The 17,386-nt window shown below is 47.4% G+C and overlaps 1 protein-coding gene and 1 long non-coding RNA gene across 3 annotated transcripts; one reads left to right on the top strand and one right to left on the bottom strand.

Moving 5' to 3' along the window:
• Positions 1-762: 762 nt before the first annotated feature.
• LOC140720283 (uncharacterized) lies at positions 763-10,013 on the bottom strand. Its single transcript, XM_073035151.1, has 2 exons — positions 9,989-10,013; positions 763-3,039 (listed from the first exon to the last, which is right to left on the bottom strand). The coding sequence occupies exon 2, from the start codon at positions 2,291-2,293 to the stop codon at positions 1,118-1,120; it is 1,176 nt and encodes a 391-aa protein (XP_072891252.1). The 5' UTR covers positions 2,294-3,039; positions 9,989-10,013; the 3' UTR covers positions 763-1,117.
• On the top strand, positions 10,008-13,123 carry LOC140720284 (uncharacterized). Of its 2 annotated transcripts, XR_012097153.1 has the most exons (3): positions 10,017-10,219; positions 12,363-12,510; positions 12,609-13,123. It is a non-coding gene; the product is annotated as an uncharacterized lncRNA (long non-coding RNA). The 2 variants fall into 2 exon arrangements; XR_012097152.1 differs by having other exon boundaries at positions 10,008-10,219; positions 12,363-13,123.
• Positions 13,124-17,386: the final 4,263 nt, after the last annotated feature.

Genomic DNA, 17,386 nt, shown 5'->3' on the forward strand with positions numbered 1-17,386 from the left:
CACAGTCAGAGCAGGATACCACCCTCCCCACAGTGTGAACCCACCACGGTCTCTGCAGTGTGGATCAGTGTGTGAATGCCTTCCCACAGTCTGAGCAGGTGACCACCCTCCCCACAGTGTGAACCCACCACTGTCTCTGCAGTGTGGATCAGTGTGTGAATACCTTCCCACAGTCTGAGCAGGTGACCACCCTCCCCACAGTGTGAACCCACCACTGTCTCTGCAGTGTGGATCAGTGTGTGAATGCCTTCCCACAGTCAGAGCAGGTGACCACCCTCCCCACAGTGTGAACCCACCACTGTCTCTGCAGTGTGGATCAGTGTGTGAATGCCTTCCCACAGTCTGAGCAGGTGACCACCCTCCCCACGGTGTGAACCCACCACTGTCTCTGCAGTGTGGATCAGTGTGTGAATCCCTTCCCACAGTCTGAGCAGGTGACCACCCTCCCCACAGTGTGAACCCACCACTGTCTCTGCAGTGTGGATCAGTGTGTGAATGCCTTCCCACAGTCTGAGCAGGTGACCACCCTCCCCACAGTGTGAACCCACCACTGTCTCTGCAGTGTGGATCAGTGTGTGAATGCCTTCCCACAGTCTGAGCAGGTGACCAGCCTCCCCACGGTGTGAACCCACCACTGTCTCTGCAGTGTGGATCAGTGTGTGAATACCTTCCCACAGTCTGAGCAGGTGACCACCCTCCCCACAGTGTGAACCCACCACTGTCTCTGCAGTGTGGATCAGTGTGTGAATGCCTTCCCACAGTCAGAGCAGGTGACCACCCTCCCCACAGTGTGAACCCACCACTGTCTCTGCAGTGTGGATCAGTGTGTGAATACCTTCCCACAGTCTGAGCAGGTGACCACCCTCCCCACAGTGTGAACCCACCACTGTCTCTGCAGTGTGGATCAGTGTGTGAATACCTTCCCACAGTCTGAGCAGGTGACCATCCTCTCACTGCTGAAAACAGTCTGGTGTGTCGGTTGGTGAGATGTCTGAGTGAATACCTTCCCACAGTCTGAGCAGTTGAACAGTTTCTCACCCAGTGTGAACTCGCTGATGTTCATTCAATTGAGATTTCCAACCAAATCCTTTCCCACATTTAGAACAGGTGAGTAGCGTCACCCAGTGTGAATTCGTTGATGTACTTTAAAGTCTGATGACCGAGTGAATTCCTTCCCACAATCTGAGCAGGTGAACGATTTCTCCCTAGTGTGAATTTGAGAGTGCTGCACAAGGTTGGATGACTGAGTGAATCCCTTCCCACATTCAGAGCAAGTGAATGGTTTCTCCCCAGTGTGAATTCGTTCATGTGCCTTTAGATGTGATGACTGAGTGAATCCTTTCCCGCATTCAGAGCACGTGAATGGCTTCTCCCCAGTGTGAATTCGGTAGTGCTTCACAAGGGTGTCTGACTTTGTGAATCCCTTTCCACATTCAAAGCAGCTGAACGGTTTCTCCCCAGTGTGAACTCGCTGATGTTCAATCAGTCGAGATGACCGAGCGAATCCCTTCCCACATTCAGAGCAGCTGAACGGTTTCTCCCCAGTGTGAACTCGCTGATGAGCCTTCAGATTAGATCCCTGAGTGAATCCCTTTCCGCATTCAGAGCAGGTGAATGGTTTCTCCCCATTATGAATTCGCTGATGTACCTTCAGTTGAGATGACTCGGTGAATCCTCTCCCACATTCAGAGCATGTGAATGGCTTCTCCCCAGTGTGAATTTGGCAGTGCTTCACAAGAGAGTATGAATCAGCGAATCCCTTCCCACATTCAGAGCAGGTGAATGGCTTCTCCCCAGTGTGAATTCGGCAGTGTCTCACAAGGAGGGATGAGTCAGTGAATCCCTTTCCACATTCAGAGCATGTGAATGGCTTCTCCCCAGTGTGAATTCGGCAGTGCTTAAGAAGGCAGTATGAATCAGCGAATCCCTTTCCGCATTCAGAGCATGTGAACGGCCTCTCCCCAGTGTGGACTCGCTGATGTACCTTCAGATTAGATGACTGAGTGAATCCCTTCCCACATTCAGAGCACGTGAATGGCTTCTCCCCAGTGTGAATTTGGTAGTGCTTCACAAGGGAGCACGACTCAGTGAATCCCTTCCCACATTCAGAGCATGTGAACGGCCTCTCCCCAGTGTGAACTCGCTGATGTACCTTCAGGTGAGATGAATCAGTGAATCCCTTCCCACATTCAGAGCAAATGAACGGCTTCTCCCCAGTGTGGACTCGCTGGTGTCTATGTAGTGTGGATGAACGAGTGAATCGCTTCCCACAGTCTGAGCAGGTGAACGGCATCTTTTCAGTGTGAACTCACTGGTGTTCATTCAGTTGAAATGACTGAGTGAACCCTGTCCCAAACAGAGCAGGTGATTGGCTCCTCCCCCGTGTGAATTCACAGGTGTCACTGTGGCGTGGTTGAGTGTGTGAAAGCCTTCCCACCATCTAAGCAGGTTACCGTCCTCTCACTGGTGAATTTTCGGATATGCTTAGCATTGAAGACAGAATGAATTGTTTCCCACAGTCAGAACAGGTGGAGCATCCCACTATGGTGTGAATCTGCTGATGAACCTTCAGGCTGGCTGACTGGGTAGTTCCCCTCCCACACACAGCACAGGTGAATGGCCTCTCCCCACTGTGAACTGTCTGGCTTGTCCACAGGGAGGGTGTAAGAGAATCCCTTCCCACATGGAGAGAAGGAGAATGATGTCTCACTGCAATCAATTCTCTGGCAATTCAGAAAGTCAGATGTTTGAATCTCTTGTACAATCAATGCAGTTGAAGAACTGATCTCCAGTGAACAAATGCTGGTGTGTTCTCAGCACCCTGCTTCCAGTCAATAACACTGAGTTACAGCAGAAAACTTCACTTCAGAGACAAAATACATTTCCAGCTAGGATGAGATACTTCTTCATCTCCAAGGATGAACAACAGATGTGTTGGTCTTGCAAAGAAAATATTTGGTCACTCCTTATATATCCGGACAGAGACGGCAAATCTGACATGTTGAGATTCCCATGTACAAGTGTTCTGCCATTTCAAACCTGTAAGAATATTTGAAAGGACATCAATGGGTGAAGAACAATTTTTCAGGTGAGATTTTAGTCTGTGGTGAGAACATAAGAAATAGGAGAATGAGAATGTCAGCTAGCCCATGTCCACCAACCTGCTTTTTCCCCACCGCTCTTAATGTCCCTACTTTGCAAAAATCTATCCAACCTTGTCTCAAACACATTTACTAAGGTAGTCTCCACTGCTTCATGGGGTAGAGAAATCCACAGATTCACCACTGTCAGGGTAAAGCAGTTCCTCCTCATCTCCATCCCAAAAGCCCCGAACCTTAAGGTGATATCCTCTAGATCTAGTCTCACCTACCAGTGGAAGCAACTTTCCTGCCTCCATCTTCTCAACCCCTTTCATAAATTTACGTTTCTAGAAGTCAAGTCAAGTCACTTTTATCTTCTCTCAAAGTGAGCATTGGCATCATAATATTACCGAGTTCAACTCAAGTTGAAATATACCGCAGGTGACTGTGGGAAGCGAGGGAGGAGATTGCTGAGCATCTGGTGATGATCTTTGTCTCATCAATAGGGATGGGAGAAGCACCCGAGGATTGTTCAAGAAAGGGAGTAGAGGTAACCCAGGAAATTATAGACCAATGAGTCTTGCATCAGTCGTGGGCAATTTGTTGGAGAAAATCCGAAGCGGGAGGACTTATGAGCATCAGGTTAGGGGTCGTCAGCATTGCTTTGTCAAGGGCAGGTCATGCCTTACGAGCCAGACTGAACTCTTTGGGGATGTAACACTGATGAAGGTATAACATTGGATGTAGTGTACGTGGTTTTCAGTGAGACTTTTGATAAGGTTCCCCATACAAGGCTCATTGAGAAAGTAATGAGGAAGGATCCAAGGAGAGCTGCTTTGTGGATCCAGAACTGGCTTGTCCACAGAAGGCAAAGGGTGGTTGTCGATGGTTTGTATTCTGCATGGAGGATGTGACCAGTGAGATTCTGCAGCTATCTGTTCTGGGACCACTGTGATTTTAAAAAATGACCTTGATGAGTAAGTATAAGGGTGGGTTTATAAGTCTGACGATGACACAAATGTAGGGGGTGTTGTAGATAGTCTGAATGGTTGTCACAGTGCAGCGCGACATCGATAGGATGCAGAACTGGGCTGAGAAGTGGCAGATGGAGATCAACCAGTGGTTCATTTTGGTGGGTCCAATTTGAAGACAGAATACAATATTAATGATAGGCCTCTTGGCAGTTTGGAGGATAAGCGAGATCTTGCGGTCCGTATCAATAGTACATGCAAAGCTGCTGTGCAGGTTGACAATATTGTTAAGAAGGCCTTCATCAACCAGGGGACTCAGTTCAAAAGCCATGAGCTATTAAAAACCAAAAGCTATTACAGATATATAAGGCCTTCGTTAGACCCCACTTTTAGTACTGTGTTCAATTCTGATCTCCTCACTACAGGATGTATGTGGATACTCTAGAAAGGTTGCAGAGGAGATTCACAAGGATGTTGCTTAGATTGGAGAGCATGCCTTACAATAATAGGCTGAGTAAACTTTGGAGTGATGGATGAGAGGTGACCTGACAGCAAACACGAGGAAGTCTGCAGATGCTGGAAATTCAAACAAAATGCTGGTGGAACGCAGCAGAACAGACAGCATCTATAAGGAGAAGCACTGTCCACGTTTCGGGCCGAGACCCTTTGTCAGGACTAACTGAAAGGAAAGATAGTAAGAGATTTGAAAGTAGTGGGGGGAGGGGGAAGTGCGAAATGATAGGAGAAGACCGGAGGGGGTCGGATGAAGCTAAGAGCTGGAAAGGTGATTGGCGAAAGTGATACCGAGCTGGAGAAGGGAAAGGATCATGGGACGGGAGGCCTCGGGAGAAAGAAAGGTGGGGGGACGCACCAGAGGGGATGGAGAACAGGCAAACAACTAAATATGTCAGGGATGGGGTAAGAAGGGAAGGAGGGGCATTAACAGAAGTTAGAGAAGTCAATGTTCATGCCATCAGGTTGGAGGCTACCCAGCCAGTATATAAGGTGTTGTTCCTCCAACCTGAGTGTGGATTCATTTTGACAGTAGAGGAGGCCATGGATAGACATATCAGATTGGGAATGGGACGTCGAATTAAAATGTGTGGCCACTGGGAGATCCTGCTTTCTCTGGCGGACCAAGCGTAGGTGTTCAGTGAAACGGTGTTGCCTCACCTGGAAGGACTGTCTGGGGCCCTGAATGGTAGTGAGGAAGGAAGTGTAAGGGCAGGTGTAGCACTTGTTCCGCTTACAAGGATAAGTGCCAGGAGGGAGATCGGTGCAAAGGGATGGGGGGGGGGGGAACGAGTGGACAAGGGAGTCGCGTAGGAAGCTCTGGGGATCTCCCATCCACTGCCACCAACCTCATAGTTCCCACACCCCGCACTTCCCGTTTCTACCTCCTACCCAAGATCCACGAACCTGCCTGTCGAGGTCAACCTATTGTCTCAGCTGGCTCCTGCCCCACTGATCTCATTTCTGCATACCTTGACACTGTCTTAACCCCCCTTGTTCAATCTCTTCCCACCTATGTTCGTGACACTTCTCACGTTTTGAATTTTTTCAATGATTTTAAGTTCCCTGGCCCCCACCGCTTTATTTTCACCATGGACGTCCAGTCCCTATATACCTCCATCCCCCACCAGGCGGTCTCAAAGCTCTTCGATTCTTTTTGGATTCCAGACCTGACCATTTCCCCTCTACCACCAATCTCCTCCGACTGGCAGAATTAGTTCTTACTCTCAATAATTTCTCCTTTGGCTCCTCCCACTTCCTCCAAACCAAGGGTGTAGCAATGGGCACCCGCATGGGTCCCAGCTATGCCTGCCTTTTTGTTGGCTTGGTGGACCAGTCCATGTTCCAACTCTATACGGGTATCCGTCCCCCTCTTTTCCTTCGCTACATCGACGACTGCATTGGCGCTGCCTCCTGCACGCAGGCTGAGCTCGATGACTTCATTAACTTTGCCTCCAACTTTCACCCTGCCCTCAAATTTACCTGCTCCATTTCCAACACCTCCCTCCCCTTTCTTGATCTTTCTGTCTCCATCTCTGGAGATGGCTTATCTACTGATATCTACTGATACTGTGCAGAAGTTCGCTGATGACACGGCCATAGTGGGGTGTGTCAGGAATGGACAGGAGGAGGAGTATAGGAAACTGATACAGGACTTTGTGATATGGTGCAACTCAAACTACCTGCGTCTCAATATCACCAAGACCAAGGAGATGGTGGTGGACTTTAGGAGATCTAGGCCTCATATGGAGCCAGTGATCATTAATGGAGAATGTGTGGAGCAGGTTAAGACCTACAAGTATCTGGGAGTACAGTTAGACGAGAAGCTAGACTGGACTGCCAACACAGATGCCTTGTGCAGGAAGGCACAGAGTCGACTGTACTTCCTTAGAAAGTTGGCGTCATTCAATGTCTGTAGTGAGATGCTGAAGATGTTCTATAGGTCAGTTGTGGAGAGCGCCCTCTTCTTTGTGGTGGCGTGTTGGGGAGGAAGCATTAAGAAGAGGGACGCCTCACGTCTTAATAAGCTGGTAAGGAAGGCGGGCTCTGTCATGGGCAAAGTACTGGAGAGTTTAACATCGGTAGCTGAGCGAAGGGCGCTGAGTAGGCTACGGTCAATTATGGAAAACTCTGAACATCCTCTACATAGCACCATCCAGAGACAGAGAAGCAGTTTCAGCGACAGGTTACTATCGATGCAATGCTCCTCAGACAGGATGAAGAGGTCAATACTCCCCAATGCCATTAGGCTTTACAATTCAACCGCCAGGACTTAAGAACTTTTTAAAAGCTATTATTAATGCTTTTTGAGATGGTGATTTAGATGCATATCATATTTTTTTACTGAGTTAAGTATTGTATGTTATTAGTTTTGCTTCAACAAGTGTATGGGACATTGGAAAAAAAGTTGAATTTCCCCATGGGGATGAATAAAGTATCTATCTATCATCTATCTATCTACTATAAGCCTACAGACTCTCACAGCTACCTGGACTATTCCTCTTCCCACCCTGACTCTTGCAAAAAGGCTATCCCCTTCTCACAATTCCTCCGTCTCTGCCGCATCTGCTCTCAGGATGAGGCTTTTCATTCCAGGACGAAGGAGATGTCTTCCTTTTTTAAACAAAGGGGCTTCCCTTCTTCCATCATCAACACCATCAGTTCTCAAACGCATCTCTCCCATTTCCCGCACATCGGTCCTCACCCCATCCGCCCGCCACCCCACTCGGGATAGGGTTCTCCGTGTCCTCACTTACCACCCCACCAGCCTCCAGGTCCAACGTATAATTCTCCATAACTTCCGCCACCTCCAACGGGATCCTACTACCAAGCACATCTTTCCCTCCCCCCTCTTTCTGCTTTCCGCAGGGATCTCTCCCTACGCGACTCCCTTGTCCACTCTTCACCCCCATCCCTTCCCACCGATCTCCCTCCTGGCACTTATCCTTGTAAGCGTAACAAGTGCTACACCTGCCCTTACACTTCCTTCCTCACCACCATTCAGGGCCCCAGACAGTCCTTCCAGGTGAGGCGACACTTCACCTGCGAGTCGGCTGTTGTGGTATACTGCGTCCGGTGCTCCTGGTGTGGCCTTTTATATATTAGTGAGACCCGACGCAGACTGGGAGACCGTTTCGCTGAACACCTACGCACGGTCTGCCAGAGAAAGCAGGATCTCCCAGTGGCCACACATTTTAATTCCACGTCCCATTCTGATTCTGAAATGTCTATCCATGGCCTCCTCTACTGTCAAGATGAAGCCACACTCAGGTTGGAGGAACAACACCTTATATACTGGCTGGGTAGCCTCCAACCTGATGGCATGAACATTGACTTCTCTAACTTCTGTTAATGCCCCTCCTGCCCTTCTTACCCCATCCCTGACATATTTAGTTGTTCTTTTCTCTCTCTCTCTGCCCATCACTCTACCTGTTTTCCATCTCCCTCTGGTGCTTCCCCCCCTCCCCCTCTCTTTCTCCCGAGGCCTCCCGTCCCATGATCATTTCCCTTCTCCAGCTCTGTATCACTTTCACCAATCACCTTTCCAGGTTTTAGCTTCATCCCACCCCCTCCAGTTTTCTCCTATCACTTCGTATTTCCCCCTCCCCCCACTACTTTCAATCTCTTACTATCTTTCCTTTCAGTTAGTCCTGATGAAGGGTCTCGGCCCGAAACATCGATAGTGCTTCTCCTTGTAGATGCTGCCTGGCCTGCTGTGTTCCACCAGCATTTTTTGTGTGGTGACCTGAGAGAGTTGTATAAGATGACGAGAGGCATTGATCGTGTGGATAGCCAGAGGTTTTTTCCCAGGGCTGAACTAGCTAACATGCGGGGGCAGAGTTTAAAGGTCCTTGGAAGTAGGTACCAGGGGGATACCAGAGGTAAGATTTTCGCACAGAGAGTGGCAGGTGAACTGCCAGCGACAGTGGTAGAGGCGGATACAATAAGGGTCTTTTCAGACACTGTTAGGTAGGTACGTGGAGCTGGGAATAATAGAGGGCTATTTGGTAGTGAAACTCCAGGCAGATTCTAGTGTAGGTTATATGGTTGGCATGAGGTTGTCGTCCGAAGGGCCCGTAATGAATTGCAGACTTATGTTTCTATGTTTATATATGAACTCCTCATCTTCTAACAAGGCACGGATCAGGCATCCTGACTGACCAGCAAAATCTCTGACTGTATTCCTGTCTGTATGAGACTGGGCTATTTCTGCCTTCAATCAACTTGGCTCAATCTGTCTCTGTCCTTTGGTACTGTTTCAAGTTCAGGTCATGTTCCACAACACTACAAAGAGGACTTGTTACTACATATCTGATCCTGGAGATTTTCCCTTCCCACCCCCAGCTGATTGACAGTGATGAACCCATCAATGGCAATGCCAATGACTATGAAGGGGTGGGTAGTAGTTATTCTCATTGGAGTGTGGCACTTTTATGATGTGAAAGCTACAAGTCACCTGTCATCGAGGGCAAAGGTGTTTCATATTGTTAGTTACCCAGACAGAACTAAAGCTGACGGGCAGATTTTTTTAAAATACGCTGTACAGTACTAATTGATGCTACCTGGTTTAGAGAGTATGGATTATGATCAGAGATTAAGGGAGCTAGGGTTTTACTCTTTGGAGAGGAGGAGGATGAGAGGAGACATGATAGAGATGTACAAGATATTAAGAGGAATAGATAGAGTGGATAGCCAGAGCCACTTCCCCAGGGCACCACTGCTCAGCACAAGAGGACGTGGCTTTAAGGAAAGGGGAAGGAAGTTCAAGGGGGAATAGTAAAGGAAGGTTTTTTACTCAGAGAGTGGTTGGTGTGTGGAATTCACTGCCTGATTCAGTGGTGGAGGCAGATACGCTAGTGAAGTTTAAGAGACTACTAGACAGGTATATGGAGGAATTTAAGGTGGGGGGATTATATGGAAGGCATGGTTTGAGGGTCGGCACAACATTGTGGGCCGAAGGGCCTGTAATGTGCTATACTATTCTATGTTCTATGACATTTTCACTGACTGGAAGGTAGATTCTTCATCCAAGAGTAACTGGACACTATATTTTTGTTCCGAGGTACTGATCCTCGGATTTACATGGCTGGAGGTAGCAGCGTTAGGGACATTCTCTGTGGGGACAACGCCGGCGTGTCACCCATGGCTGCCTCCTTACCCAGAAAACACCACGAACAAGAAACCTGTCTATCCGCCAGCGAAGGACCCAACGATGCGCATGCGCAGCAACATGGCGGAGGCGCCAGCTCTCATCCGCGGTTAACTCCCCCGTGGATCGGGTAAATCGCGGGGCTGAGAGAGGAAGAAAGGACAGGGACCTGTCCTGGGGTGCAGGACCAGTGTGGACAGAGCTCACAGTAATTTTCCTAAAATCGCGGTTCATAAGCCGGTGACCAAAGGTCCCACCCGCGGCCCAGCTCTTACCTGCGTCCGATCCCTGAGAGCCTCTCGTCTGCTGAGCGCATGCGCGATATTCGGGATTGGCTGCGCCGCCCACGCATGCGCATTTGCTTAAGCAGGAGAAATCTGCAGATGCGGAAATTCAAAAGCAAAACGCACAAAATGCTGGAGGAGCTCAGGGGGAGCAGACAGCAACTATGGAGAGGAGAGAACAGTCGCCGTTTTAGACTGAGACCCTTCTTCAGGACTGGAAAGGTAGGGAGGGAGTCAGAATGTGTGGGGGGCGTGTTGGGGAGAGGAGGTGATAGGTCAGATCGGTCAGCAGTGAAGTAAAGAGCTGGGAAGTTGATTGCTGAAAGATATAAAGGGCTGGATAGTAACAATGATGATGATAATGATAAATACTTTAATGATCCCGAGTGGGGAATTCTTTCGTTACAGTAGTAACATTTAAAAACACAAATAGCAGCGTGCAGGGTTAACTAAAAAGAAAATCGAGAATAATAATATAAACAATAATAGGGTTCGGGTGAGGGCTCTCCCCAGTGCGAACTAACTGGTGTGACAGTAGGTGAGTGGACGCTTCCCAGGTGCCGAGCATGTGAACGGCCACTGGTGATCCAGGCAGGGCTTGTTGTGGAAACAGCTTACAACCCTGACTGGCAAGATGGTGTTGTCACAGAATTTGATGTAGTCCAGAGGGAATTTCTTTGGAATATTACAAGAGCATTGTTGGTTTTGGGGGTCTGGGTTCTCATCACTCTAGCAATTTGAGTCTGTTTGATTATGCAATGTATTCCACGGTCGTTTTCTCGGTAACCCCACCTCGGTTGTTCCAAAGCCTTTGGTGTTATGGTCCAGTCTAGATCCCGCATTCCGGGTCTTGATCTGGTCCACGGACTCCGGACTCCGGGTCCTTCACCCTTAAGCCCAAATAGGATCAGCTTGGATTAAGGAGGCGCACCTGATGCCTATCGGCTGGTAGGTGTATATAAGGGGCTCTGGGACTGAGTCTAGTTGGGGGGGGGGTTGTCCTGTTCCTCTGTTTGTCTTGTATGTGTTGGTCCCGCTCTTCTGTCCGGTTCACCTTGTTTTCACTGTCGCGCTGTTCGCCCGTCTATCCCGTCTCGACCCTGCCTTGGAGTACTCACCGTTAATCATCTAGTCTGTAAGTCCATTCTCGTACTCACCGTTAATCATCTAGTCTGTAAGTCCATTCTCGTACTCACCGTTAATCATCTAGTCTGTAAGTCCATTCTCGTACTCACCGTTAATCATCTAGTCTGTAAGTCCATTCTCATAGTCACCCTGGACCGAGCTCCCTTCTGATCCCTTGCCTCCATCGGGTAAGCAGGCCGGACTGGGACTCCGACCCTTTCCTACCCCTCTCTTCCGACGGGTTGTGCCCCGCACCTGCCCAAGTGCCCCGCGACCTGCCCAGGCCCCTGTGTTCCTACCTGCAAGGCTGGGCCCTGCCCAGGAATTTTGCGGCCCGCCCAGAGGACTCCGACCCTTTCCTACCCCTCGCTTCCGACGGGTTGTGCTCTTCATCCTGCCCAGGTGCCCTGCAACCTGCCCAGGCCTTTGTGTTCCTGCCTGGGAGGCCGGGCCATGCCCAGAAGTAATGCGGCCCACCCAGGGGGCTATCCTCTCAGCATTCCTTGTCCGATAGACCCATCCTTTAGCCTAGCCAGGGTCCTGCCTTCGCCAGGAACTCTCTCTGAACCCCAGGAACACCTTTGCATGCCACGGTCTCCCCATCTTGTTCTATCCTTTAGTTGTTCCTGTCCTGTCCCTCGTACTTCAATGACAACGTCCTGCACTTGGGTCCAGCCTCCTTGTCCCCTTGTGACATTTGGCTAATTTTGGCAAAGATGCTTTGGATATCTGAAACAACTTTCAAATTGAGGGCACAGCCTTTACAGAATTTGAGATATATTTTGTTCCAACTAAAAGCATCATGATTGAGAGATATAACCTTTTTTTTCTGTGACCAGAAACAAGTTGTTAGCTGAGACCAATACTCAGCCGAGCTTCACACACTGAATGAGTCCTGTGATTTTGGAGATTTGGACAGACTTACTAGATGGGAACAAAATAGTTAGTGGAATCACAGATAATGGGCTCAAAGAAAGATTGCTCTGTGAAAACAAAAGACTTGACATTGCTAAAGTCTGAGGATATGGGTCGGACAGCAGAGACGACACGAGCACAAACTGTGGAACTGCACAGGCTGATGTAATAGTGCACGCTATGAAAACAGGGGTACAGAACTCCAGATGCTTCCCAAAGCAACATCAAAGCAAAAAAAAGACTGGAATTAAGATGGCGCCTCTTCGTGTTCATCTGAGAAAACAGCTTAATTCCTCCGTTTAATATCTCATTTTCCCCTTTCCAGGGTGGTTCGGGTTCTATCGAGGTCCAATAGTGGAGAAGTTCTATTCAAAAGGTTCAAAGGAACATCTAAACAAACCAGATGGATTTTGGAAGCAAGTCCTGTGGACAGATGAAGTTAAAATATAAATTGTTGGCCGCATTGAGCAAAGGTATGTTTAGAGAAAAAAGGGTGTAGAATTTCATGAAAAGAACCTCTCTCCGACTGTTAAGCACGGGGGTGACTCAATCAATCAATCTTGTGTTGCAGCCAGTGGCACAGGGAACATTTACTGATAGAGGGAAGAATGAATTCAATTAAAAAGCAACAAATTCTGAAAACAAACATCACACCGTCGGTAAAAAGGCTGAAGATGAAAAGAGGATGGCTTCTACAACAGGATAATGATCCTAAACACAGCTCAGAATTCACAATGGACTACCTCAAGAGGCGCAAGCTGAAGATTTTGCCCTGGCCCGCACAGTCCCCTGACCTAAACATCATCGAGAATCTGCGGATTGACCTCAAAAGAGTAGTGCATGAAAGATGGCCCAAGAATCTCAGAGAAGCCTTTTGCAAATAAGATTGGGCAAAAATCCTACGAACAAGAATTGAAAGACTCTTAGCTGGCTAGAACAAGTGTTTACAAGCTGTGATACTTGTCAAAGAGGGATGTTACTAAGTACAGGGTGCCCAAACTTTTGCTTCAGGCCCTTTTCCTCTTTTGTTATTTTGAAACTGTATAAGATGGAAATAAAAGTTTTCATGCTTAAAATATTAAAGAAATGTGTCATCTTTAACTTTATGCCTTTTGGAAATCAGTTCATCTTTTACTCGCTTATATATTCACAATAACAGAAATTTTGACCGGGGTGCCCAAACTTTTGCATGTCACTGTATTTGCTACTGATGCATTGTCTCAAGGAGATAACAAGAAATCAAAGACTTAACAAGAGATTAATGCTGATATATAGGCCGATGTGGACATGATTGTTACCTCCATTCCAATATCTCCTGACAGAAAATAGATGATTAGGACTCAAGCAGGGATGGCTGAATCAATGAAGGTACACAAAGAGACAATTCAGAAAGGATGGTCTGCAACTACGAATAGATGTTCAATATTTATTTGGGATTATTGGGCAGACAGAGCTGAACTGTCAGCAGTGGAAGATATGGTCCTCAAAGGGAGCAGGTTTACGTGTCCTGACAAAGGGTCTCGGCCCCCAATGTTGACTGTTTGTTTCCACAGGTGCTGCCCAACTTGCTGAGTTTCTCCAGCGTGTTGTGCGTGTTGCTTTGACCCGAGCATCTGCAGAATATTTTGTGTTTACGTTTTCAGTGTCGTTACACAAGGAAATGCCCGGAAGGTGCATGAAGAGCATCCTAATGAGGAAAAAATGTAAAGAACGAGCTCATGAAGTGATGTACTGTCCAAGAATGAACTGAGATGTCAGACAGACCACTGATTCATGACCGATATGTTTACGTACAGACCAAAGCAGCAGGCAAGACCCCGTACTCTGCACCCTGTACCAGACAAGCCATCCTTCAGATTAGGGGAGTAGTTGTCTGATTGTTACCCAGAGTTTGCAACAACACAATCAATATCCAGGAAAGCAATCATCACCTTCTCAAAACCTGTGTTTGCGCAGCATGAAGTCCCATTGAATCATAGAAAACTACAGCTCTTTATAGGCCCTTCAGCCCACAATGCTGTGCTGACCGTGTAACCCACTCTGGAAGCTGCCGAGAATTTCCCCAGGGCCCACTATTTTGCTAAGCTCCATGCACCTGTCTAAGAATCTCTTAAGAGACCCTATTGTACCCACCTTTACCACCGCCCCGTCAGTGCATTCCACACACACACCACTCTCTGTAAAAACTTACCTCCGACATCTCCCTTGAAGCTACTTCCAAGCACCTTAAAACTATGCCCCCTTGTGTTAACCATTCCAGCCCTGGGAAATAGCCTCTGGCTATCCACTCGAAACAATGCCTCTCATCATCTTATACATGTCAATCAGGTCACCTGTCATCATCTGTCACGGAGAAAAGGCTAAGTTTACTCAACCTATACTCATAAGGCATGTTCTCCAACATCCTTGTAAATTTCTTCTGCACTCTCTCTATATCTACATTCTTCCTGTAGTGAGGTGACCAGAACTGAAAACAGTACTCCAAGTGGGTTCTTGACAAGGCCTATATAGATTTAACATTATTTCAAAGCTCTTGAACTCAATCCCACAGTTGATGAAGGCCATCACACCACACACCTTCATAGCAACATGTCAACCCTCACTGTAGCTTTGAGTGCCCTATGGACACAGACCCCAAGATCTCGATGATTCTCCACACTTCAAGAGTTTTAACATTAGTACTGTGATTTATCTGCAAATTTGACATACCAAAATGAATCATTTACGCATAACTGCTTTGAACACCCCCTGCCACTTCTCAGCCTGTTTCTGCCTCCTAGTGATGTTCCGTTTTAACCTCTGTCAACACTAAATGGGAATCAGGAATAAAATGTTTGGCGCTGTGAAGTTCTACTTGTGGCAGATGGTAAGAAGCTGCTCAGAGAACTACTCCGCTAAGTGATGAGGTTACGCTCAGGATGGAGGAGCAACACGTTATTTTCCAACCTCCAACCTGATCAGCTGAACCATAACACCAGTCTCGTCTTTTGAATCCAGAGCCTCAAGGGGAAAAAAGCACCAGTTCACTGCAAGATGACAGAAAGAAGTGACAGTACAGCTCAGCTCAAACAAAGAAGACAAGCGAAACAAAGAGCAGGAGAGTGGTGGTGGAGGGGAACTCGTTGGGTCTGGTGTCCAGAGGGAAATGGAGAGCTCTGTGACTTTCCTGGTGGGAGGGGGAGGTGTATATGGACTGGGATCGGGACCAGGGAACTTGAATCATTGTAATGAGTTTGTGTGTGTTGCTTGGATTTCCAGCATCTGCAGATTTTCGCTTGTTTGTAACTGGGAAATTCCGTTTGTTGTGGACAGAGCAAATCTACTTGCCAAAGTGGAGTCCCGATCCACATTGGGTCTCACTGCCAGAGAGGAGGCCTCAATGGGATCATCAGATACAGTAGATCAACCTGGCAGACTCGCAGATGAAGTGTTGCCTCACCTGGAAGGACTGTTTGTGATCCAGATTGGGACTGAGGGAGGAAGTAAATGGGAGCACGTAGCACTACCCGCACTTGCAAGGATTTGTTCCAGGGGCAGATTAGTGGGAAGGGGCGAATGGAATCCTTGTGGAAAGCAGGAAGTGGGGAGGGGCAGAGCTGTGGAGGTAAAGATAGGAAGGCAGGAAGTAGTTTTGTCAAGACAACCGTACAGATCGGTAGGTTTATAAAAAATGTCAGTTCCTGTGACAGATCCTTATCCTATTCTGCGAATGGGTGACTGTATTGATAAAGTGGGAAAGGCTAAGCTAACCTTTCAAAAATCGACTTATTAAAAGGATACTGGTGTGTTCCTTTGAGAGAAAGAGCTAAAGAACTCTCTGCATTTGTTACACCGTCTGGACTGTATGAGTTTAATGGGATCCAGGGACATCCCAAAGGATGATAAATACAGTAATTCAAGGTTCAGAAAACACAGGGGCTTATAGTGATGATTTGGTTAATGACACGTGGGAAGAACGTATCTCAGCAGTAGAGAAACTGGTTGAAAGGCTGTCGAAGACAAATCTTACTGTAAACCTCGCTGAAAGTGAATTTGGCCACGCCGCTGTTACACAGTTTGGATATGGCAGGCCTTCAGGATATTGCTGAGGTTACCATTCCGACGGGCAAGAAAGCGTTAAGAAGGTTTCTAGGAATGGTTGGGTATTACCGGAAGTCTTGTAAAAACTTGGTGGACATCGCTCTCCCTCTAACGAAACTATTAAAGAAGAGTGAAAGATTTGTATAGAGTGACCTTTGTCAGGAGGCATTTGGACGCCTGAAAACCATTGTGTGTTATCATCCTGTGCTCAAAGCATCTGATTTTAATAAACTATTTTCAGTCACGGTAGACGCTAGTGACGAAACTGCCGGGGCAGATTTGTGGCAAAAGGGTAATGATGACGACATTGAGCATCCAGTAGCTTACTTTTCAAAGAAATTTAATGCGCCCCAGAAAAATCATTCTACCGTTGAAAAGGAATTGTTATCACTCATTTTAGCATTACAATATTCTGAAGTTCATGTATATCCTGCACAGAAACCACTTGTGGTTTACACTGACCATAATCCATTAGTGTTTCTCAATAAAATGAAGGATAAGAATAGAAGGTTTCTTAACTGGAGTCTGATTTTGCAAGAATTTGACATGAAAATAAGACACGTGAAAGGTACTGAAAATATTACAGCAGACTGTTTGTCCAGATGGTAAGTTCAAGTTTGTATACGTTTTTGCTATGTTACCTGATAAGTACGCGTGTGGTGCTTCAATTTTGCTCCTTGATCATTTTTTTTCCTAAAAGGAGGGAGGTGTGAAGGTTTATTCAATATGGACTGTTTAAAAAGAGAGACTGAGTGTGTGCTGATTGAGAGAGAGGGAGGGAGGGAGGGAGGGAGGGAGGGAGAGAGAGAGAGAGAGAGAGAGAGAGAGAAAGGAAGAGAGAGAGAGAGAGCAACGAACAGCCTCTGAGTTGTTATGGAAACTGAAGGGTGGAGCTATATGATAGATAGCTGTTCAGCATGTTGGAATATATGCAAGGTCAACTGGCTTTTGAGTCAGGCACACAGGCACACAGAGACACACGGAATAAATGCAGAGACACAGACACTGGATGAGCTTTTTATGCCCACGACAAGGGTGGGTTTTTTTCACAGTGTGGAAAAGGGGTGACCGGAGTGTTTAACCCCCGCCTTTGTTAATAGCTTTACCGGGAGAAAACGGCACTCTCTTTTGTGTGGTCACAGTCGGTGACTTCAACGGGGACTTCAGAGAACAACCTGGAAAGAATCTACGACATCGTTTTATCTAGAAGACAAACCACCTCTCTCTCTCCACAATTCTACTCAACTCAATATCACGAACTGGACGGTC

This window comes from Hemitrygon akajei, unplaced genomic scaffold (genome assembly GCF_048418815.1).
Source record: "Hemitrygon akajei unplaced genomic scaffold, sHemAka1.3 Scf000039, whole genome shotgun sequence".
In the NCBI taxonomy this organism is placed as follows: domain Eukaryota; kingdom Metazoa; phylum Chordata; class Chondrichthyes; order Myliobatiformes; family Dasyatidae; genus Hemitrygon; species Hemitrygon akajei.